General features: G+C 40.3%; 1 protein-coding gene across 4 annotated transcripts in view; it reads left to right on the top strand.

Annotated features, from left to right (window-relative positions):
- The window catches only part of LDLRAD3 (low density lipoprotein receptor class A domain containing 3), a 112,909-nt gene that overhangs the window by 55,406 nt on the left and 31,428 nt on the right, over positions 1-26,075 (top strand). For all 4 annotated transcript variants that reach the window (XM_033149733.1, XM_033149741.1, XM_033149724.1 and 1 more), the window contains one exon: positions 3,832-3,966. In XM_033149733.1, the coding sequence (XP_033005624.1) occupies positions 3,832-3,966 (135 nt within the window). The remainder of the gene's footprint in view (positions 1-3,831; positions 3,967-26,075) is intronic.

Below are 26,075 nucleotides of genomic sequence, written 5' to 3'. Positions count from 1 at the left end.
ACCTGTGGGCAGAAGGTTCCCCCCCTTTTTTGTAAAGTAATTAAAGATATTTTATTAATACCCCCAAGTGCAAATTCAGCACCACAATTCTTGCTGCTGTTTACAAGTATCTGCATTTGGCTTTGTTAGCGGCAGAACCCATCAGAGGAAAACTGATTTTATAAATGGAAAACTATCTCTACAATAGCATAAACCCCAACACCTCTGGAGAACCCTGGAGTTTATGTAGATGAGTAGTTTATCCCTATTGCAGCTTTGCTTTTAAAATCCATGGTTGTATTCCAATTTTACAAGGCACTTCTCTTTGTAGCTGATCTCTTTTAAATGTTAAGGTCACAATAGGGCAGCTCGTGAACAGGTGGAGTTCAGAATGATAATTCATACTATTTAAGTTACCTGTAAGGAACATTTCTTTTATAAAATAAGATTATTCATTATTTTACAAAAGAAATACCACAGTGTATAAAAGTGCATGTTGTTGGTAGTGGGTTTTATTTTAAGCCTCATTTATCTTTGCCACATAGGGATCTTAATGACTGTCATTCTGTGCAATTCTATATTGCTATATTTCATTCTCCCCTCCCACATCTATCTCTGTTAACATTTCTTTCCACTGCATCTTCTGAGATGTCTCCTGAGTCATATTGTTCCTTGACCTTGTCAACTTAAAAACAATGTATGTTTTTGTTTAGCCTTACAGAGGCAGCACAAATATGAAATACACTTTCCTCATGCCCATTGTTGTTGTTGTTGTTAATATTTTTATTTTGCTTTATATACCACCCTTTATCTAAAGATCCCAGGGGAGTGTGCAACATTAAGATAATTATTTATGCAACATACCGTATTTTTCACTCCATAGGACACTCCGGACCATGGGGCGCACCTCGTTTTTAGAGGAGGAAACCAGGGAAAAAATATTTTTCTGGTTTTCCTCCTAAAACCCATGGTTTTTTTTTTGAGAATCAGCTCAAAGTTTTGCAGCTTTTTTTGCAAAGGGAAAAGCCCTGCTTTTTGAGGATCAGTTCAGATTTGTGCAGCTTTTGTAAAGGGGGAAAAGCATTGCTTACAAACCAGTAAGCACCAGTACAAACCAGTACAGACCAGTAAGCACCAGCAGGTAATAGGAAGCAAGAGGAAAGCAAACCAGTACAAACCAGTAAGCACCAGTACAAACCAGTACAGACCACTAAGCACCAGTAGAAACCAGTATGTACCATCAAGTAATAGGAAGCAAGAGGAAAGCGAACCAGTACAAACCAGTAAGCACCAGTACAGACCAGTAAGCACCAGTACAAACCAGTACGCACCAGCAAGTAATAGGAAGCAAGAGGAAAGCGAACCAGTACAAACCAGTAAGCACCAGTACAAACCAGTACAAACCAGTAAGCACCAGCAGGTAATAGGAAGCAAGAGGAAAGCAAACCAGTACAAACCAGTAAGCACCAGTACAAACCAGTACAGACCAGTAAGCACCAGTATAAACCAGTACGCACCAGCAAGTAATAGGAAGCAAGAGGAAAGCGAACCAGTACAAACCAGTAAGCACCAGTACAAACCAGTACGCACCAGTGCGCACCAGTACAGACCAGTAAGCACCAGCAAGTAATAGGAAGCAAGAGGAAAGCAAACCAGTACAAACCAGTAAGCACCAGTACAAACCAGTACAGACCAGTAAGCACCAGTACAGACCAGTAAGCACCAGTACAAACCAGTAAGCACCAGCAGGTAATAGGAAGCAAGAGGAAAGCAAACCAGTACAAACCAGTAAGCACCAGTACAAACCAGTACAGACCAGTAAGCACCAGTAGAAACCAGTACGCACCAGCAAGTAATAGGAAGCAAGAGGAAAGTGAACCAGTACAAACCAGTAAGCACCAGTACAAACCAGTACGCACCAGTACAGACCAGTAAGCACCAGCAGGTAATAGGAAGCAAGAGGAAAGCAAACCAGTACAAACCAGTAAGCACCAGTACAAACCAGTACAGACCAGTAAGCACCAGTACAAACCAGTACGCACCAGCAAGTAATAGGAAGCAAGAAGAAAGCAAACCAGTAAGCACCAGCAAGTAATAGAAAGCAAGAGGAAAAGTAACAGAAAGCCCCAAATGGCTGAAAAACTCAATTTCCCAGGATCCTCAGCCCTCCCAAAGGGCGGGGCAGGAAGGGAGCTAGCTCCCTTATCTCCCTCCCCGATCTCCTGCAATCAGCTGTTGAGCGGGTTCCTTTCAACACTCTCTTTCCCTCTTGTTAGCCTTTAGCTCTTTCTAAAACAGAAAAAGCAGGATCTGCCTTTCCCTCCTGGGCAATCTGGCTCCAAGGACCATGCATTCGCTCCATAAGACGCACAGACATTTCCCCTTACTTTTTAGGAGGAAAAAAGTGTGTCTTATGGAGCAAAAAATACGGTAATAATAAAATAATCATAATAACAGTTCCCCACGCACACACATTTAAGAAGCCATAGTTTATTTAGTGGCCGAAGGCCTGGGTAAAGAAGAATGTTGTTGCCTAGCATCTCAAGACATGTAATGATGGCACCATTTTATATCATCATGCAGTCTTCCTGCAGCTGTGGTTGGTAGAACTGTTGCCACTGTATGATGTATGTATGTATGTATGTATGTACGTACAGTGGTGCCCTGCTAGACGAAAATAATTCGCCCTGCGAAAATTTTCATCTAGCGGGTTTTTTGTCTAGCGAAGCGGCAATGACAGCCGCGCTCCACTAAACGAAAAGAAAAAGACGAAAATTTTTCATCTTGCGAAGCAGCCCCATAGACTTTTTCGTCTAGCGGGGCAGCTTCCGCTAGACGAATGCCGTTCGTCTAGCGAGTTTTTCGTCTAGCGAGGCATTCGTCTAGCGGGGCACCACTGTATGTATGTATGTATGTATGTATGTATGATACATTTTATGTACTGGTGAAGTGAGATTTTGGTTTGGTTGGAAAAAAAGCTGTTTGCCTGTCTGTTTATATATTTCTCCTCCCATTCTGTTTCCCCCCCAATTGTTTTCTTTTAAATATTTGTTCTCTTGAGCCTCAGTCTCTGTCCTGTTTGCCATTTTGTTGAGCAATGGCTTTCTAGCTTTTGCTATGGCCTGCTGCTCACATTGCCATGCACCAGGAAAGTGCAGACAATATAAAAAATTGACATAGGGAAAATACAAGAGGTGGAGACAGGCATAAAGAGAGAGAAATATGTGATTGTTTCAGATGCACATATTATGATTTAGTTGCTGGGTTGGTCGCAGTAGGACAAAGCTTTCTGTTCTGTGGAGTGCTGTGTTTCTTGAAAGGTGCCTTTCCCTAAGGAGCAAATACTGAATGTATTAAAGTGTTGTCCTAGGGAAACAAACAGGTTAACATTTGACTCATGTATAGTGGTACCTCGGTTGTCGAATGCAATCCGTTCTGGAAGACCATCCAACTTCTGAAACGTTTGACAACTGAGGTGCAAAGGACGGCCGACAAAGTCAATGGAGAGAAAAGAAAAACATGCAGCAGAAGCCGTTCAACTTTCGAGGCGCATTTCAAAACAGAAGCAATTACTTCCGGGTTTTCGGCGTTCAAAAACCAAACGTTTGGCTTCCAAGACGCTCGAAAAACGAGGTACCACTGTACTTGCCTATCTGAAGTCTCAAGTTTAGAGCAAAATGCTGTTCCTGTTTAGGGAAGTTTTTAATGCTTGATGCTGTATTGTTTTTAATATTCGGTTGAAAGCCGCCCAGAGTGGCTGGGGAAACCCAGCCAGTTGGGCAGGGTATAAATAAATTACTACTACTACTACTACTACTACTACTACTACTACTATTCCTTTTGTTTTTACAGCAGCGAATCCCTTGATATGCTCTACTGACCGATTCCACTGCAGGAACGGTTTGTGCATTGATAAAAGCTTTATGTGTGACAATCAGGATAACTGCCACGACAACAGTGATGAGGATAGCTGTGGAAACCCTTCTGGTAAGTAGAATATGATTTTAACAGCCAGGTACTGAATTCTCTCAACCTCATTCTTAATTAACTTTATTGCTGTCTTTGAATTTTAGAATTTGAATAGAATTTTAGCATTCTATTATTATTATTATATAAATAATATTTAGGGAGTTCTGGACAAACATGTCTATGATTTTTTGATTTTTTTTTCAGAGCAAGCCTCAACTTTTTTGTCAAAATAATATACTATTTATCTCCTGTAGTGTCTTCCCTGTGAATGTCACAAATTCTTGTAAGTACTTCATGGTGTGTAGCAGACAAGTTGCCAGTTCCATAACCAAGAAGGTCATTTAAGATCAAATCCCCACCAGGAAGTTTCTTGGCTTCAGCAAGAGCTTTGGGAACTGTACACAAGGTGTCACAGTCAACAAACCCAGTGGCTTGTTGGTCCTTAGGATGTTGAAAAACGACATGCCCAAATGCCCCATGAAGTTCAAAAGCAGCAAGGCATTAAGACAACAGCATTCACCTGTTTGTCACCAGTATTTGGTATTCAGAGAAAGAGAAAGGTTGTTGACCAGTGCCTAACCTTCAGAAAGCAACATCTAAGAGTCTGTAATACCCAGTAAGGTGTTGTGGAAGTGCCAGTACAACTCTCAAATCAATGCCTAACCATCAAAAACCCATGTCTATAACCTTTTGCGGGCAAGTGGCATATATGAAAGAAGGAGAGGAGTTGGGTAGGACTGTCTTCAATAATTTTTTTAAGGCTAAAACCCATGTGTTATCAACACAGGTGCTGTGGAGGTGCGTACTGTCTTTAATATAACTCTAAAACCAATATTGATAAAGAAGTGTGAAACTGAATAAAACAAACTGTTCCACATTAGTGCTGCCAGATTCCCAGTTCTGAGGATTTTCTGTCACTTTGTGTAGGTTTCTAAATGTGACTCTAAGCAACAAAACATGTGCACACAAATTTAAAAGGGAAACAAACAGGTGTGTTTTAAAGATGCTTTATAACACCACGTGCTATCCACGTGAATTCTAATGTATACTTGCAGAATTTCTGAGACCCTGTGAAGAGAAAAATTTTAACAGTGGTAACTAATTCACAGAAAATAACTTTGTCAACTTCTCCGGGGGGGGGGGGCGGTGGCTCAGTTTCACCATCTACAAAACCAAGTTGTTCACACTCTCTTTACTGTTCAGGAGTCTCAGATGGAATACATTGCAATATATTTTTCTAAAGTCCCAGTCAAACATACTGCAGAGAATCACAAAAGCTTTGTGGTAATGTTTGTGTTTTATTAAGGTAGTTCATTACTTCAAAGCCATATATGGTCCCTTTCAAGCCTACGCTTCCTGTATTCGTATATGTATTGGTATCTTAAGTTGTATGCTCAAATGGACTCTCTTCTGAGAAGTCCGTAGGTTTGCATTGTAAATCTTTTCTTTTTCTTTACCTTGTTTAAAATGCAGCAATTGTGTGTTCACATTTTCCATTCAAGTATTTCCTTAAATTTAACAGTAATTCTGTAGCCACTTTATTTTTTGCTTCTCAAATGTTTGCCCTCCCCTGTTTGTGTGTTCTGGAAATAGTGTGTAAATAAAGTACGGTACACGCAAAATCTGCTGTTGCATTAATCCCAACTTTCCTAGTTTACTTCTGTGCCCTCTCACATGCTTGTTAAAAGCTCTTCTTTCTTTTAACCCGTTTGGCTACTGTGAACTCATTTTCCTTTTATTGCTGTGCTTATGGGTTCCTTAACTGACTCTGAATGATGCTTGCAAAGTGCCAAAGCATGGTAATATCCCCACAATGCTGTTATTAGTTTAATGATAGCATTGTTGCCCAATTACAGGCTGGGTGGTCTGCAAGCCTCATTAATTGTTAGTTCGAGTGTTCTATTACCAGGCATTGAAGACATTCGCCTTCTGATTAGCATTTTGTCTGCACTCAAACATTTTCCAAGGAAAGAAGAAAAACCTGGCTATTAACCCCACTTGGATCTGCTGAGACTGCAGTCTGGCCTTCAGTGACTACCTTCTTTTAGCCATTTTCCAGTTGCTTAAGGCAGGAGGGATAAGTGATCCATTAAAAGATGCAAGTTTAGTATTTGTGATTACACTCAAGTCAGCGGTTCTCTAGTCTCATGCTAACAGAAAGATTGCAGGATCCGATAATGGTTATTGCAGAGCCCTCAACCAATTTGCATGTTACCCATTCAGGCAAGTCCTTCAGCCTTTGATTTTCAACACAATCCATATCTCTTCTATTTCTCACATCTTTCCCAATACCAAAAGTAGGTGCCAAACTTATTAAACTTTTCCTGAACACATACTTTCATTTTTGCTTGACAGCGTTAAGAGGAGATAAAATATGAAATTAAATTTCAGAAGTCAGACACATTTCCTTCTATCTTAATACTTATGGAGTATCCCAGCCCAAAGTCTTGTGTTTTCTGTTGAAGATGTTTATGGTCTGGTGTTGGCCTTTCTTAAGGGCCATCCATCAAGATCTCATCTCTAAATTATTTTATTTATAAAAGTATTTCTATAACTCCAACTTGCATAAAATGCCATATATATATATATATATATATGGATCCTTTGTGTGTATCTAAGGCATGTGTGGGTTAAGTCTTTTAAAGCTGCATGGTTTGTATCATTTCCATGATTTGAAACCAGAACATTTTAAACCTCTAGTAGCTGCTATATTTTATGTTGGCTTTGGTCTCCAAGAGCAGGCACACATGCTGCACTGTGATATTCTTTGATTTTGTAGGACATGAACAATGGTTTCTGGGTTAAAACTATTCAAGGTATGAGTATGCAGCCTTCTCACCAGAAGGAGATAGTGGGAATCATTTCTAGCTGACACTGGATTTACTCAAAGGAGTTTGCCAAGGGAACCAAAACCCTCCCTACAAATCTGGGAGCCTTTTCATATATTTTTCATACGGATGAGCAATCTGATCTTCCCTGACAATGTGCTTATGTGGGCAGACCATATGCATGACCTCCACCTTCATCCAGTCTCTGACCACTCTTGACACTACAGGATTGGTGCCAAAGGTTTTGATGGTGTCAAAGTATTACCAAGGTGAAAAGAAGTGCAAATAAACAAGACCAGGATGATTCTTTGAAGAATGATGGACTGTGTGCTTTGGAGAACATTTGACATCTTACTTTATCTTTAGTTTTTCTCAACCAAGAGCGAAGTCAAGCAAGAAGTAATTACTTAGTACGTTCCAGGATAAAAAGTACAACTTATTGAAGATAGACACTTCCTATTAGTTCACCCAGTGCAATACTAGTTTCCTCTTCAGCTCCTAAGATATCAAAAGTGAATGGTTCAATCCAGTAACTTGACAGTTTACTGAGAAGAAAATGAACCAGGATCAGAACCCAGCTGTGCGGTGGATTCTAGTAATGCCTGCCAAGTGGTGCAGGCACATCCTGATTTGCAATGAAATATTCCAGTGTCTTATTTCTAAAATGGAAATGGCTTCTAGCGCACTCTGCCTCACGTTGAGCCTGTAACCAGTCCTTTACACACAGCAGATTGAAATATCCTTAAGCTCACATGGCTGCAATATTGCTTAGACTTCCTGATTCCTTACAGCCCAATTCTGGCTGTGCTAAGTTTCCTTTTATTGAGTCTGTCTTTGGCTTGTTATTTACGTAGGCTGTAAACTGAAGCTTAACGTGCAATTACTGTACATCAGCTTAGTCCAAATGCAAACTACATCTGGAGCTTAATAGTTAAAGGCAGACTAAATAAAAAGCAAGAAAATTCTTGAGAACAGATACAAATGAAATGACACCAAAAGCTTAATTAAAGCAAGCCTGTGCTTGTGCATATTTTAGTAGCCGCAAATAGCTTGCTTATAGCATCTGGTGCTCAGAAGTAGCTTCCAAAAAGTTTAATCAGCTGGATATAACTTTTCCTGATAAGTTATTCTCTTGCTTATTCCACTATTTTTTTCCACAGTAAAATGTACTTCAGTAGTCTTTAAAAAGAAGAATTGGTTTTATCATTTTAGGGGACATCTTTTACAAGATGCAAAGCAGATATGGCAGTTGTTGAGGCCATTTAAAATGATGCCTATGATGAGTTAGTAATTGAATATCATTGTGCAACTATCTTGCACTTGGAGTTGTTTTATTTTATATTTTACAAAAACTGTCAGTTATGCAGTCAGTTTTGCAATCTTGCTTGATTTAGAAGGGTGAATAGTTCCATGTTAATTGGAGAAAAGTGTTTGCTGAAAGCAGGAAATTTTTGATTTCATGGCTCACTTTTCTTAGATAATTCTTTATGTGGTTTAGCACAAATAATTCCATGCATACTTTTTGTAACCTGTCCTCTCCCCTCAAAATAATTTCTCTCCACAATGCTGAATTTACTTACTTACTCCTTTCCAGTTCATTATTTCCATAAAAGATCAAAACAGAGTTCATTGAGTGGGGCGCGCGCACACACACACACATACACACACTTCCTTATTTGTAATTGTAATCTGAGTTCATCATAAAGAAACACTGTGCAAAAAATATGGTTTCGATTGGAGAAAGTTATTGTGGATCTCAAACTTGTGTTTATGATATGGGTTACAATAAAGCTTATTCTTAGTTCCTTAGTAACTACACAGCTCTGTTTCAGACTTTTGTGTTAAGCAGGAACTGAGAACTAGCAGCCAATTTCTGCATCATTTCTCTCCTAGGTTTTGTAATTATCTGCTCTATCAAGAGGGTAAAGGGAAAGGTTGATTTATGCCTGGAGATGAATGCTTGCCCCATAATAGGGTTTGCCACATGTGTTGGTTGCCCACCTGTGTACCCCCAACAGCCTCAATTTGTCTTGGGATAAGATTGGTGTAGCAGACTTGGAGAACTGCTGGGGCTTCTATTATTGATATCCCCACATCTATATATGTATGGCTTGGTTCTCTGCAGCCTCTTCTCTCAAGCCCTTGGAATCACCATGTGCAAAAATGTTAAACAAAGTTTATTCATGTAGGACGGAGTGCCTTAAGGGCATTATGGATTGAAATTCCTCCCGAATGATGTCACCTACACTACACAAATACTCTGGGAATGGGATTTCCTGAAGGCCTGCCATATGTAGGCTAGTTTTCAGCAAGCCTTTTTTCAGCCGAAACTCACTGGAAATCAGTACTGGCACCTCTCAGGTGAGCGCCATTGCCATTCTAAGAGAACGAGGGTGTTCATGGTGTGTTCCTGCACCTCTTTTTCTAGAAAAAAGCAGTGGTTTTCAGGCTTGAGCCAACAGTGAATTGTGAACACCTGACCTAAGGTTGTCAGGTGTTCACCACCTAGCTCTTGCTTTTAGGGGGTAACTACAGAGAGGCCTGCCATGCCATTCACAAACTCCTTATCCCAGTGGGTCACAATGAGTCAAGTAGTGCTCTTCAACTCCTCCTTTAAAATACTCATTTCAGACGTGCTTGAACACCTTGGCAGCAAGGTGACCTGCTACTGCTAAATAGAAATCAGCTTCAACTTCTTTGCCTTGACCCACCCTCGCTGTACAGGAGCTGGGTTTGATACCATGCAGTTTGCTGGATCCTTCGGCTCACCACCAGGTTTGTTAAACCATTTAGAGTCTTACTGTCGATGGAAACATCAAACTGGTCGTCTGGAAATTAGTAGTAGTCTTTATTACTTTGTTTTACACTGAAAATAAACTGTTCCGATCTTCCCTTATGCATTCATTGAAACGTGTAATACGTACATTTTATTTAAATTTGATTCGGTTTTCCTCACAACAGTTTTTCAAGAACTATTTTAACTAAGGCTACCACTTCAAATCTACGTTGTTCTTCAGAAGACAAAGCAGTTTTGAGCCTGAATCCAGGTGCAGTTGGCAAAGAGCCATACCACAAAGCTGACCACTGTAGCTATCTGGGTGCATTTCACAGAGAACAAAACTGAGTGGGCTACTGTGCTTCCTATAAGTGAACCCTGTAGAATAGCAGTCAGGGAACAGAAAGCTTCCAGAGCAGCTGCCTGCAAGGTACTTATGATCTCATAAGGGGTTGTCAGTTCAGACTTTTCATTGCACTAGATTTCACACCAAATAAAACCTAAGTGGATTTTAATATATGCAATATATTAAACTGATTTGTGCTAATGTAATTCTGGTCATTGTGTGCCGATGGGAATGAGTAATTGTTGGCATCCGGCATAAAATAGTACTATCTCTCCCCCGCCTTTCTGGTTTAGAAACTTGCCTTAAATATAGGAAGTAATAATAAGAATCTACTACTTGCATATTATGGTTTTCCCCTTAGGGAGCTTGGGATCTGTATGCTGTGATACGACTTTGAGAAAGATAGGAATTCAAATAGTTCCTCCTTTTATCATTTGCTTTCCCCCATTTAGTTTGGTTAATTGGTAAATCAATTAAAAACCTCTTGATATATTAAAGTACCTCTGATTAATTAGGAAATGGGCTTTTAAAAACAGTTAATACAAGTATGTAGGGGGGAAATGCAAATGTCCCACACCATTTCCTCTTTCACGCAGGAGGAAATGCCTCTTTTAGTATGTTTATGTGCTGCATTGCATGAATGCATACCGGTAATATAAAAACAAAGTAAAAGTGTGTTTTACTTCAGAACTATTTTATTAACATGCATACTCATGAGATATACTCAATTTATTATTCATTCATTAATCCCACACAGGGTGCAGCCCTGCGCCCACTGGCTCACTAGCTGAGTGGTTTTAGGATGAAGTAGACTGCTAGCACAACCACAAATGGAGAACTGCTACCTTCTGCCAGAAATGGAAATGACACAAAGCACTGCAGAAAACCTTTGATAGTGGATTTGCACCCATGGGTCCCCCAAAATGGAGTGAAGTAATGGGTGGCATTGGAGAGGAACACATTCATAGACCCCCTGATTGCACAAACACACCCACAAGAGGAGTAAGAAGCTATGTCTGGATAGACCTGGCGTAAGTAATTGTCCTCCCCATGACTCCAGTAGGAGGTTACAGGGTTACTCCTCCTGCCACACTTTCCCTCTGTTTCTCCCTTCTGAGCTGGGGATTACTTGCAGTTGCAGACATTCTGCGGCTGTAGTTACAGGGATTTCCCCACCCCTTCCAGTGGAAAATATGACTACAGGATTATAGGATAAAATGATTCTCAAGGAGCTGGAGTTTTCTTCCCAGATGAAAAGTGCACAACACAATGGCCAATACAGTGGTACCTCGGGTTACAAACACCTTGGGTTACAAACACTTCGGGTTACAGACTTTGCTAACCCGGAAGTAGTACCTTGGGTTAAGAACTTTACCTCAGGATGAGAACAGAAATCTTGCAGCGGGCAGCAGGAGGCCCCATTAGCTAAAGTGTTACCTCAGGTTAAGAATGGTTTCAGGTTAAAAACGGACCTCCAGAACGAATTAAGTTCGTAACCAGAGGTACCACTGTACTAACAACATTTTGTATTACTTAGTGTTACGTCTGAACCCAGACAAAACTGGTTAGTCTTACCTATCGTTGCAAGCAGCCAACTTTAAACAATGATTTATGAAGCTGACATGTTTAATGAAACACATTCAGACATGTAGATGTTGATGTATTTTAATCTTTTTTTGTTTACTGTTAATTTTAATTAGCTTTTAGATGTTTTAAGTAGTTGTTTTTAATCATTTTTAATTGATAATTCAGATATCCTTTGGAAACTGCTTAAAGGTTTTATTCTAATCAAGTGGAATATACAGTTGGTTCAATAAAAATAAACCAAGATTAACCAGTTTTTTAGGATTCAGATGTGGACTTTGCACCATTAGAGGTAGGGCTGATATCAGCCCTACCTCTAATGGTGCAAAGTCCACATCTGAATCATTTTAAAAATGGTTAATCTTGGTTTATTTTTATCTTTATTGACCAAACTGTATATTCCACTTAGTTCTTAGTTTTGCTTTGTGATAGGCAGCAGTTGCTCCATTCTTCCCAGGCAGTGTCAACATCCACGTTACACCTGCTAGTATATTTTGTTAAGACATCTTCCTTTGGTATAGGAGCATTCACACTTTTTAGTAAGAGATTGCTGTAAGTTGAAAGCTCCAACTCTCACATGCCAATAGAAGTTTGCATATTAGTTTGCCTAACCTAACATCTCAGAATGCAACACACATTTCACCATTTAACAAAGATGTAGAATGGACTTGATTATGGGAACCCTTGCTGGAATTTTCTTGATATTCTGGTCTCTTAGATGACACCTATGAGGACTGCTGTCTGTGTTAGTGCAGTCTCTTGGTTAAAAAATTCACATCACACCACAGGTTTCCCTTTGGAAGAGAGCAGGTTCTCTGCAGGAGAGAATCCAGTAATAGAAGCTGTGAAGCCATTGAGTTTTCCCACTTACTCCCAGTCATTTATCAAACCAACAGTCACACTGAAGCTATGAACACAAAAGGGTAAAGGTGGGGGTTCTTTGCTTTATTGCTTGTTCTGTTCCTTACCCTTCTCCGTCACTTCTAAGCAACAGGAGATGAAAGCATGATGCATGGTGATTAATGTTCCATCTCCTGCCTATTTGGTGACCTCAGTAAGGTGTTTTCTGTCAAAGGCCGGTGGCATGTAGAATGCTTAAATATTCCCAAGACTGTATGATCATCTGTGTGTGAATCAGCCAGCCAGATTTGTTCCCTTCCAATGTCAGGCAAGAGCAGTCAATAACCTGAATGGTTGTCTGAATGGCTCTAATGCACCACAAATATTATACGGTAGCTATTTCAGTAAGTTAGCTGTTGGAAGGTTGCTCAGAAGAGCTGTGGTCACATAGTGTATCACAGATTGAGGCTGGGTGTCTCCTTTCAGTCTTGAGCAGAACAGGCACTCTTCCATCTTAAAGAAGACCCTGAAGAAACTCACCTATCTTTCTTTGTCAGGAAAAAGAATATGGTCCACTGGTACACTAAATGCTTTCAGCTATTCAGTGCATTCTCCTGCCACAGTGCCCAGTCTCTCCTGAAGTAAAGAGGGATTAAATGTCCTCTTGCCATGTGGTATACATTGGCGAGGATGGGTGCTTGCTGTACTATAATTCCTGCTGCTGTCAAAGCAGCCTGTGTGCTGGATCACTGCATAATACTGCTCATATTTTCAACATATGTTCTGACGTCTTGATGAAGCGCCATAGGTGTATAAATTTCTGTTTGAAGATCAGTTGTTCACCATCTGACCTGCACAGCGGGAATGAAATACTGAGCTGTTCCACTCGCTTTCATCATGATTCATGCTTAATGAGTATAATTGAGAAGGAAGTAGACTGGGTTAAAAATAAAAAAACAAAATGAACAGTGGAATAAAAGAGACATTTGCAACTCAGTTCTGACCGTGTCATGGCCTTTGCTTGGAGCTTGGAGACCTTGGAATTGGAGGACAAGGATGAGCCAGCTGAGTCAAAGGCCACTGCGTTGCTGGCTGGGAACATGAATCAGGCTTCCAACATTGAGCTTGAGGCCCCTGAGCCTGGATCTGGCAGGCAAGATTCTTCAGAAACAGCATCCATTGAAACAGAGGCATGACATTCAGGAATCCCCTTTCCCTGAGCCCCAAAAGCAGTGTGCCTCCTGACTGGTATCATATCTATCCAGTGATGCTAGGAGAATGCCAGATGGGAGGTCAGAGAGAGAAGTGCCAATCTGCAGGCCAGGGGGTTGGCCCTTTAAGAATTGACATCCTTTAAGCAAGTGGGCAGTGCTTAGGGAGGGTAAGCTGGAAGTAGGTCTCAGGTCTCTTCTGTCTGTCTTCAAGTTGTTTACTAAGAACTTTCCATGGTGCTGCAGCCACTGGCTTGCCATGACTTGTGAGTTCCAATCAGCAGTCAGATCAGGACTGCCAAGAATAAGGGCTCATAATTATGGTTTGGCATGATGTCTGAATTGACAAACCATGGTTTGTATTTGGCTAGCAACCCAGAAACTGGAATCATTCTTTTGCAGACATGATGTGATGCTCAAATTGACAAACTATAGCTAAGGCTAGAGCATCCTTTCTCAACCGTGGGTCACCAAATTCTGTTTGACTACAACTCCCATCATCCCTTGCAGTCCAACATCATCTGGTGACCCAAGGTTGAGAAAAGATGGGCTAGAGGAGCAAAAGATTTGCTAACCAATATCATCTGGTTGCGTATGCAGGTCAGATGACCCTTGGAATCAATCCTGTAGCCCAACTGTGGTTAGGCTTTCATTTCTCTCTGCCATGATTTCCTCTTTGCTAGGTTTACCATGTGAACTTGAATGTTATTACTTTGATTTACTGAACGTGTCATGGGTAATTCTGCTGATGCTTCTCAGTATGCAATTAAGACAGAGGGAGTCATTTCCTGAACAGTTTTGGCATAAAGGGCATGTTTGGCAGCAACGTTTTCCTGTATGACTCCACTTTGAACAGAATATTATGGGAAGGGGAGGGAATTTTGAGAAAAGACTAAAAGCATTTATTCTTGGGTTTGACTTTGATAGCTTGAGCAGGTTACTGAATTTAACAGGCGAGTTATAGAGTATGCTTTTAAATTTTCCACCCTCATGGAAAATTGCTGGAACTGGATCCCAGTCCAACTTAGGATGTGGCTGAAGACTCTTTACAGACAGCGAAGGGTTAGGATCATCAGGCTTCAGATTCCTTGTGTGACATTTATGGATTTCCCCCAGAAAGATAGGTTTTGGAGTGCACAAACAAACGTGGACATGTGCTAGGATTGTGTTTGCTGGTCCCACGGCTGATCTTTGTGGATCCTACATGTTTATACTTCCTATGTTCAGTCTTGGTCCTGCAAAAACATAGGGTACAGATCAGGCATAGGATGTCTATATACATTCAGCAGTGTGCTTGCAGGATGTAAACACATGGAGCTTTAGCGTGGCAAAACTGGGAGGTATAGTGCCTTCACCTTAGCTGAACAGCTCATATACATCTGAATAGGGTGACTGTATTCTCAGGGCTGTTGCTGGAGGCCGGATACTTAGAAATCTGGCATCTATACAGGTGTATTTTCCTCTGTCGCCAAAATTGTGCACTACTGTGTTTTGCTGCGTGTCTTGTTTCTGGGGAAATATGTAACCAGATACCTTCAGCAATGCCAGACAGCTTGTAATCCTATTAATATGTTTCCTGTTCAACTCTGGTCGTCTTTGTTTGAAAAAATCATACAAGAGAGTGAACATGAGCTTGGAAATACCTGGTTCAAATCTCACTGTGTGGTTTTAGGCTAATCACTACTTTTCAGTCTCAGCCCCCTGCCCCCCAAAACTGTTATTTGGAGGTAGTTATGTTGGCCTACTTACCTTGCAAAGTTTTTATAAAGATTGCTAATGTAGTGTATGAGAAGAGCCTCTCCTCATTTTTGTGAGGATCAGCAGTAGTCTCTAATTATTATTTTTTAAAGTGCAGCATGTCACTTAACCAGGCAGCTGCTGTTCTTCCTTAGTAGGTAAAGGTGGCTGCAGCACATGAAACTCGGAGCAGCTGTGGCATCTGCTGAGCCCTGAGCTGCTGATCTTTCCTCCAAAAGCACTGCTTCCAGCGAAGTAAACCTGCCCTGGAAGCTGTTCCAGTCTCATCCCTTCTCCAGGCAGAGGAGGATTACAAAAATACACCTGCTGTGTGAATTGGTCCTTATTCTAGCCAGTAAATATTTTTCAATGATACAACTCCGTAAATGACCTAGTCAACGACCTAACTAAAGGATGGGGAGTCTGTGTCTCCTCCCCAGCTATTGTTGGACTTCATGTCCCATCAGTTAACAGCCAGCATGGCCAGTGGTCAGGGGTGATGGGAGTTGCAGCCCAACAACATGGGTGGGTAGGTCACAGGTCCCCCCCCCCAAAAATAAAACCTAACCACATGCAATACTTTGCCATACCATTAACACAAGCATACACGTGAACAGCAGGGGTGCAGCCTCTGTAATTCTGATTGTTTAGCTGGCATTTCCAGCCCATTCTCAAACACAGTCAAGTGAAAACATGTTTTCAGGATTCAGGGGAAAGTATCTGCCCGAGGGAGGCATGCTGCTTGTGGTATATTAGCCGTCTCTGCTTTGGGGGTGGGTTACAGTGCTATGTATTTAGTAGTGGGTGCTTATGCCTGGAGTTCTAGTTTCTAAAATAAAGTCTGACTATGTTCCTCACTGGAAGGACAGATCCTGAAGCTGAGGCTCCAATACTTTGGCTACTTCATGAGAAGAGAAGACTCCCTGGAAAAAAACCCTGATGTTGGGAAAGATTGAGGGCACAAGGAGAAGGGGATGACAGAGGACGATATAGTTGGACAGTGTTCTTGAAGGTACCAATATGAGTCTGACCAAACTGCGGGAGGCAGTGGAAGACAGGAGTGCCTGGCGAGCTCTGGTCCATGGGGTCACGAAGAGTCGGACATGACTAAACAACAACATGGTCCCCTAAAACTTTATTCACCCCATGAGTGAGGTTACGGGTAAATTTAGCCAATCAGTAGCAAACAGACAGAGGGACTATTTTATAATATATGTGGCTGCACTTTTTATCTTACTTCCTAAGGTACAGAGCGTATATGCCATGCGCATTTAATTTGTGCCTCACTGTCAGATAAGTGCTTAACTTCTGCTGTGCATTGGAGCATCACTAAATTGTACGTTAGAGATAGTTGCCTGTACTAATTGTTGCCCGGGGGCTTATTGATCGATACTGCTTTATGTTTGTTGGCAGTAAAGTCCAAACCTATCTAAAATGATATATGCTTTGTTAGTTGTTGAAAATTATTGTTAATTAAGGGTCACTGAGGGTATATACATATTTAATATGCTCCTTTCATACTGCAGCACAGCCGTCTTAAAATGTCCTAAGTTAACATTAAGGCAAACCAGCCAAATTTAAGCACTATGAATTGCTGTTGGTTTTAGTGAAACAAAATCAAGCACATATGGCTTAAACGGGCTCTAAATAGACATAGTTTTCAGTTTAGCTTGTAGTTACGGCTTAACTTTTGGTCTTCCTTTATTAGTATAAACCTGTTTTGTTCCATTTTTATTTCACCATGGCAACCAAAGAGACACTAGTTAGAGAGGCTTGTCAGCAATCTCCAGGTCTAATTGGTCAGCTGTTTCTCAGCAATGCAAAAACGGAGTCGGTGAGCCTTACTAAACTAGTGCTATTCATATTTTGTTTTCCATTTTGATGACTAGTTTCAATCACTACATTCATTCTTGCACAGAGAATCCTTTCTGCATTTTGTTTCTCCCTCTCTTCCCCAGTTTCTATAAAAGCAAGCTGAACAAATATGTAGCAGGAGCTTATGCTTGCTGTCCTTTAAATCACTCAGTTCTTTGAATATATTCACAGTGCACTATTATTTAAACCTCTCACTATGCAAAGGGCTAGCATTCACCAATATATTACTAAGTGAACTTAGTTATACATTTGTGATAGCTGACCCTTTGTATAGTGGGAAGTTGAAATAATAAGGATGGGAACTGAAAATACTCCCATCTTGTGGCAAGTACAAAGGCTTGTTATCTCTTTGGATGAAATTATATCTCTTTTTCCCTGTGCACATTTGGTACCTGAAACATCATTTTGCAAATGGGTTTCTTAAGAGAGAGAAAATTGAATACTGTTTCCCTTTCAAAATATTGGATAGTTATTTAACTATCCATACAAGCCTCTCAAAAAAGTTGAGACAGAGGCAGTTTTGTCAACTCTTTGAATTCTGCTCTATTACCAGTTGCTATTGCCTTGAAATCTGGCTTGATTCATTATTTTAGTTCTGAAGAAGACAGTTTTAATGCTCTTCATTCATTTTTGTTTTATTCATTCACATATTCTCCCTTCAGTATAAAGAAGACCCCTTTGATATAGGTTTTATTTGAGCAGTGTCTTCCTGTTTCTCTGAGTAGCACTGCTGGTAGTGAAAGGGCGCCAGTAGTCTTCCTAAATTAGTACTTTTTGTCAAAACAGCATTTCTGCCAGATTGAACATCTACTTCTGAACATCTATTCTTTTCCACGTTACAGCACCTTAATGGTGTGTGTGTGTGTGTGTGTGTGTGTGTGTGTGTGTGTGTAAGAGAAAGGGTTTGTGTGATATGCCTCCACCCCACCAGATTGAAAATGGATACCCACTGCCACTGAATCCACACAAAGATAAAATTACTCTGAGACCATGCACGCAGTACTTCTAGCATGTGTAACCTAGGATGCAAAGTCTTTCCTCAATACCGTTTTACTCTGCACCTATGTTGGTTAAATTTGTATTCCGAGACTAAGTCTTGAAGCCTAACTTAAAAGGTCACATGTAAATGCATTCCCTCCCATATTGCCAAGGCTCCTGGGAAACTAAGCTGGAATTTTGAAGAAACTTTCTTACTGTAAGACCAGAGAGCACAGAGTCCCGGAGTTCCTGCATTATCTTGCTCCAGCTTAATATAGCTGGTGCTAGTGAATTTTCCATGGAGATTTGCCACACTTTTCTTCCCCTTTCCTCCTGCAACTCACTCAAGGATGGCTGGAGAAAAGCCAGCAAAATTATTTATTGCTGATACTTTAAGGCTCCCCAGAGACACTAGGTCTGTGGAAAAGTGATCTTTGCCTAACAGCAAAACTGTGTAAAATGCTTTTTAGGCCAGTTCCCTTAGCAGTCAACTGATGCTTCTTTCTGTTTCATCACTTATTTCCTTGCACGTTTGGTCTTTTATGCATATGTTAACACCTCTCTGTATGCTGCTTTTTCTCCTTGGTCTGTCTAGAATCCTGTTCTTAAAGAAACTATATCTGTGATTGGAAATATGTAGAACAGGCAAACCTAAATTATTTCAGTTTGTTTACTTGTGACATGTGTGGTTAAATGAGTCCTGGAGGAGGGAAAGAAGGTTTTGCAGACTGAAGATTTCATGCACCTCTTGGTTTCTGATCTGTTTAATTTTCTAGAAGGTCTGCTTTTTTACATTCATCATTTGTAGACTTTATGTAGAAACCTTATAAATGTCACCCTCTTTGATGAAATGTTATCAAAATCCTGAGAGATACATTGTTGCTGGAAGCTTAAATGCAGCTGCAGCTATGCAAAATTCTAGTGTCTTCAGTTCAGGTTAAGTTTGTCAACATTGCCAAACTTAATTAGAATAGGAAACTAAAAATATAACATGCATTTAACATGTATAGTTAAAAAAAATACTGTTTAGTGAAAATGCTGCATATCTAAGAACATGTTTCTTTTCATGCATGCAGTGTTCTCATTAAAATACCATCTAGTAGTTTCCATTCTTAAAAGCAAATTCACTTATTCACTCATTTATTCATCTCTTCATCTCTCATTCATGCACAAGTAGGTTTAACCAGTCTTGAAGAACATCCCTCTCACTCTCCTATTCATTGAAAAGCTTTTCATTTTCCCTCTTAAGGGACAGTATCTAGAAATAGCTGTATCTTGTTAGGTGGCCTTCATTTACTGAATGATGGAGGGAGGTCTCTAGTCAATTGAAGGAATATTTTAATGGTTGAAGAGTTCAGAAAGGGCAGATTAATGGATGGATTGGTTTGTTCTTCATGCTGTTCAGCTCCTTTCTATGTTTCCCTTTAATTAGGAATGTATTCCTGGTCATTTGCAATGTTCTAGCAGCCAGAAGAATAGATTCTGATAATCAAAAAAAAACTCCATTGATGTAACCAATCACTTATATGATCCGCCTATGAGCTTAAATTTATGTTTGCAACGAGAGAGAGAAAGGTATTATGAGGGAACAAAGTGGGGGTTTCCCTATACTATGAGAATGGTCCCTTTACTTTTTTATACATTTCTTAAGAGCAACATTATATGTCTTTGCTTATATACTAATTGTAGAAGCTGCCAAGCAAAAAACAATTAAATAAACAGTGCTTGGCATTAAAAGAGCATAGGTAAAGGGGGCGTATATGAAAGGAGATAGGACAGGGAGACTTATTTAGGTAGAATTGTCCATGAATATAAACCCTATGGAAAGAACACTAAGGGTGTATTGGAGGTGGTACTTTTTGTGTTTTAAAAATGGCATAAAATCCAACAAGCTGGAAAGAAGAAATAAAGTCCTTCAAATAATCACAATAGATGAAATACAAAATAATTTAATACTGGAGGCAAACTCTTCTCCATCTCCTGAATAGACCAGAGGTCTGAGGATGAACTTGGAGTGGAGAAATAAATAACAGAGAAACACGCAAAGGATATTGTAACAGTGCACGATTTTAACTATACTCTGCATCCACTGGGTAAATGTACGTTCAAATTGTGACACCCACACACACACCACATTTCTAAATGTGATAAATAAATATACCATACAGCCAGCTAGTCATGGAACTGACTAGATGAAAGACAGCCCTTGACTATAACCCAAGTATTAATCAGGAACTATTGCTCAACACAAATGTTACTGAGATACTTGGGTATATGCTAAAAATAAATGGGGCAGCAGAGTTGCCTAGAAAGTCCAGCAGAGCCATATCTAACTACAAAAGAGGGAGCTTTTCAAAGATGAGAAGATTAGTTAAAAGAAAGTTGAAATGAAGAGTCAAGGGGTAAAATGTCTTCAGGATGCTTGGTGGTTAGTATAAAAACACAAGAATAGAAGCTAAGGTAGAAATATATATACAGTATATACTGTATATATTCTCTGTTTTTAGGAAAGGTACAGTGGTGCATGGTGTAGTTAAGGATTCACAAAAGATTCCTTTTAAGAAGTCCTACTCAAATGATTATTATTATTATTATTATTATTATTATTATTATTATTATTATTATACCCCGCCCACCTGGCTGGGTTTGGGCGGCTCCCAACAGAATATTAAAATATACAATAAAACATCAAACATGTTGCAGCCCAAATTCTGGCGAAATTACCCAAGTGCCCTCACCAATTTAGCCAATCTAATTTGGCTATTTGTTACCATCGGTGCAGTAAGTTGCATTGCCCACGTTGTTCCCCAGCCCCATTGCTATGCTCCGGTCCAAAACGAGTGAGCACATTTTGATGAGCACCAAATTATTCATAAAACATGACCTGCCTGTTCAGTTTGACCCCATTTAACCTAATTTTTAATTGAAAATGAATGTCTTCAAAAATATTTTTGCAATTCTTAAATGGTAAGAGGTGCTGAAAGATCATATTGTCGGAACGACTTAACTTTGCTTTGTAAATGGCCTGTTTGAATTCCTTTATACTGTAGTGTTTCAACCTAATATTGACAGACCTCTTCAGGAGAAAACCTATGTTACTAAGTTATATGAAGATCAAATCTATTTGTAAATGCATTTAGAAAATGCTGCCAATTCCCATATGCCGGGGTGTATACATGTGATACGATGCATACCCTTTCTTCATATACATGTGAATGTGGGACATGTCTTGCAGCAATGTTTCAAACATACACTAAGTAGAAAGATTCATGATTAACTTATACCTTCCCTCCCTTCTGTTTGGTGAGGAAAAAGCAACCAATAGAATAAATATTCATGAGTTTCATAACCCCACATTTATATCTTAGATTCAAATTTCAGTGACTACATGGAAATATGGAATGTGCCAATCCATTTATTTCCGCTTCAGTGTATTTTCATACAGTTTTAGTCTTACTCCCCCACCCAACAACAAAACTTAATGTGTGCTTCTTTAGATAGAGAAACACAAAATTGGTCTAGTGTTGGCTGAAAACTGTTATTTTCTCCCTAACCTTATCCATTAAGCTTCTGTACAGGGCATGAAGTTGTTAGTTTAATGAAAGCTTCCAGCTGAGTATTAATTTTGCAGATTCTTCGTCTAATAGCAGTGCTTGTTGTCTTGAAAAGTCTGATTGTAGCCTTAAGATACCGGTAATTTATCCGGATTCCTTTCTTTCTCTGTTTTTCAAGCCAGAGTCACATAAGACCACTGAAGCGTACTGATTCAGCACTGACTTCTCATGTCAAACTCACTAAATATAGCTTCATCATAGCAGAATACAAAGGAGTCAGTGTTGTAATAAGAATATTCCCTTACATAAAAAGTATTTTCTTACCTAAGCACTCAGCATAGATGATGGTATATCAAGCCAGAACAAGATGCAACCCCTTTGTCAGTTTTCAACCTCATTTTCAACTTTGTTATGAGCATACAAGTTGGTAATGGAAAGTGGCTTCTATGGAAGTTACTTTCCGTGTGACTGGAAATGGATATACAGTCATACCTTGGTTTTTGAACGCCTTGTGAGTTGAACGTTTTGGCTCCCAAATGGTGCAAACCTGGAAGTGAGTGTTCTGGTTTGCGAACGTTTTTTGGGAGCCGAAAGTCCAACGCAGCTTCTGCGGCTTCTGATTGAGTGCAGGAAGCTCTTGCAGCCAATTGGAAGCTACACTTTGGTTTTTGGACATTTTTGGAAGTCGAACAGACTTCCGAAACGGATTCCGTTCGAGAACCAAGGTACGATTTTGCAGTAGTGTGGCAGTCTGTACAGAAACAATGCTGAATGCACACACACATTAAAACAATGTTTCCTCGCTTCCAAATGTTGCATTTCTCAGATCAGGTACATCCAGATTTAATTAAATGTACAGGTAATAAATGAATACAGATCAATCAACTAAAAAAACCAAACATTTCTCAGATCATAATCAGTCTTATATTCATACCTCCTTTCTTAACATGCTTTGCTCCATGTGGATTAAATTTGGGAGCCAACAATACAAACCGGTAGTTTCTGCAGACCTCACTGAGCCTCTCCAGTGAAAAGAGGGAACCACCTAAATTCCCCAAAGGAAGTTACATTTCATGATGCATGTCTTTGGTGCACGTCTTTTGCCTCTTGGGAAGAGCAAACTGAAGAAAAGATGTGGGCCTTTTTTAATACCAGCCAGCGCGCTTCCATCTCCTCTCTGTGTGTATATATCTATTTTCTGAGCTATCCAGTCCCATGGTAGTTAGTTAGATCTTTAATAATTGTCTCCCTTGATACATGGTCTTTCCCCCCCAGGGATCAATCTATAGATGTTTAGTCAGCAGCTTGTACATCGAATGGCAGAGTTTCTATAGCACACAGGTTTAATTGATCTGGATTCAGTCAGTAGCTGACTGGTTCAATGCATCATGTGCATTGGGAAAATTTGCTGACCTGTAACTCCCCCAACCCAATATTATTAATGAACCAAAGAACATACTGCCCAATTTTTAGGGGTTTTAAAGGCTCGTTTGTGGCTCTGTGATAAATAGTGTTATTGGTTTAAACATATGTACCCTGTTCATATATGTGCTGTTGGGGGTAATATGCACAATCTCTAGGCAGTTGGGAGCTTATGAGGGTCACACCTGGCCATCTCAGGATTGCCTGCTTAGTCACAAAGCTTCCAGCCCCAGTTCTTCTTTGGCAGCTTATGCTTTCCCCAAACCATAGCCCTGTCCCCAGCTAGTGGGTGGAGGAGCATGAAGGGGAGATGAAGAGCTATGCTAGGGTACATCTAAGTGGGAGTGGGGTTAATATACTACACACACAAGCATTGGCAGCAATTCTTTTTTTAAAAAAAAATTATCTGATTTCTGTGGAAATAGTAAACTTACAAGGAAAAATAAACTTCTTTATAAGCGCCTGGCCATTATGGTAAACAGCCAGTAGCAAATGTAAAGAATGAAAATCACAATTGAATAATCATTTCAAGAGCTTGTTAAATAGATTTGTTATTTGAACTGAAGCAACATAAATACAACTTTTTGAACAAAGGAAAACCAATTTGTTAACTATGTTGTTTGCCCTCTGCATCACATAGATATTAATCCCTGTCTTCTGTGCAGTGTTTCTGAAGATCTAATATTTCCATGGATCTGATTGTTGACAGCATGTTTATACAGACAGTTCCTTTGATGCCATAGGGGCGTGGTAAATGTAAAAGGAACGATGAAGGTATCATTCCTATAATTTCAAGCTTGTGTAAAAATAGGAAACAGACAGGGAAGGGCAATAAAAAGCTATTGGGGCTGAAAGCAATCTGGCTGGTGCTCTTCTCTTGAAGGAAATATGAACAATGCCAGTGGCAAACATTATTTGTTATTGTACTATTGATATTAACAGTTCCTGAACTGCAGAAGTTATTAAAATTTAGAGAGCCAGAAAATAACATTTGAAGAACAAGAAAAAACCATATCACGTATGTTGTGCCTATTCCATACCCAACAGCAGCTGAAATGGAGCTTCAATGGGTCTGAAATCCTAGCAGAAAAGAAATGGACTAGGGGAGTGGGAAGGGAAGATACAAAAGATACTCCCAATGTGGATTCCAGAAGTTCCACAGATCCCAGAAGGCCATGCTGGCACATCCACCAGGCTCTCATTGCTTCCTGGCACGGAGACATGCTGCCGAGACTCTGGCTGAGGAGAGATGGTCCTGCATTTTTACCATAGTTTCAACTCTCATTTTGTCAAGCCAAGCGATATGAAAATCTTGTTTGAAGCATGGTATGAAAGTCTCATGTGCCGGGTCAGTTGCTTTAAAACAGTTTTACCTTTCAGCTCTTAGGCATTGCACTTTCTACCTGGCTGTCATTCATCCCTTGCATAGTGGGGCCAGCAAGGCAAGGTTTCCAGCATTGAAGCAGTAAGTGGAACAAGGCCACTTAACCCTTCCCTTCCCTCATTTTCCCCTGTGCCTCTCTGCAGGGTGAGTTACATTTCCATCATATGAACAGGCCTAGAGCTCCAGGTGGGCAGAAAGTGTGCAGGGAAGAACCGGAGGAGGACAGTGGTGGGCAAGAGAAGGGTCCAATGGTCTCCTTTCTGCTGCCAGTCACTGCTGTGCAAAGGCAGAGCATGCAGCCCTGCCTTTGATTTCTGCAGAAAGTACACTTGCATTGGACCTCTGGTCCTCTTGACATCATGAATTAAAATTAAGTAGCTACTGTGCTGACAAATAAAAGCTCACAAATCCTAAACCTATTTACCGAGGAGCTGAGTATCATTGAAGATGTTTCTGAGTTAGCATACACAGGATTCCTCAGCAACTTGGGTTTATTTAGACTCCAGTACTCAGATGGCCGTTTTTAGATGTGCAGCATCACATCTTTCCCTCATTTTGGCTACTGATCCCAATGTCCCTTTGGTGAAAACATTAAATTGAAACAAAGGCAGAGGCTTGAAATACTTTTCAGGCAAAGGTGGTGAACCTCAGGCTTGGGGGCCAAATGTAGCGCTCCAAGCCTCTCTATCCAACACTTAGGACTATCCTTAAGCCACGCCACATCCCCTCTCCAATGGCACACCTTTGTCTAGTGTTTTTGGCTGACTGCAATGTGTTCTTTTGTGGTAATAATGCTTGCCTGGATGGAAGGTGGGATGTGGGATGGCTAAATGGTGATGTGGGTGTAGAAACCTCTGTGTTTTGCATGTCTGAAATCTACAAAGGTTAGAGTCACTTCCAGTGCTATTTTTCTAGAAAAAGAGGTGCCAGAACTCACCATGAATGCCTCCCTTGTTCTCTTATAATGGCAATGGAACCCAACTAAGAGGTGCCGCAGCTGAGTTCTGGCAAATGCCAGCTTAAAAAAAAAGCCCTGGTCACTTCTATTGCTCTACCCACTTTCATCACTTGTTCCTGGTCACCGCTAGCATACATGCAGCCCACAGAATATTCTCCACAAGGGCTGTTTCTTGCTTAATTTTTTTCCTCTTTCCAAAATTCCTTGCCTGGTTGTCACAGCAAAAAAAAAAAAAAAAGTGTTAGTAGCGGAAGATTTTGCTCTTTTGTCATTTTGTTATGCCTCCTGGCATTGGATGCAGGTAATTGGTGTAGGAGTTGCTGCCTGTACACTGTTGGAGATTTTCTTCTCCCCTCACTCTCGCCTGGTGATGTTCCCAAGTGGCCAGCCTTCTGTCAGACAGTTCTGGTCTTCAGTCCCTCTGGCACAGGAGAAAAAGGAAAATGAGGCTGGAAATCTAACTTGAGATTTCTGTGGCTTTTCCTCTCTGTTCAAACAAATGGGTTTGGTCTGAAAAATGCATCTGTCAGAACTAAAATAGTGTATCGGTAAGCATGCTGTTATCATCCACTGGGATTTGAAGGAATGTGCCCTTTTGAATATGAATGAAAGTTTACATAATCCTCAGAGACTG

The sequence above is a fragment of the Lacerta agilis genome, chromosome 1 (assembly GCF_009819535.1).
Source record: "Lacerta agilis isolate rLacAgi1 chromosome 1, rLacAgi1.pri, whole genome shotgun sequence".
Lineage (NCBI taxonomy): Eukaryota > Metazoa > Chordata > Lepidosauria > Squamata > Lacertidae > Lacerta > Lacerta agilis.
This window is presented reverse-complemented; position numbering and strand designations above follow the sequence as displayed.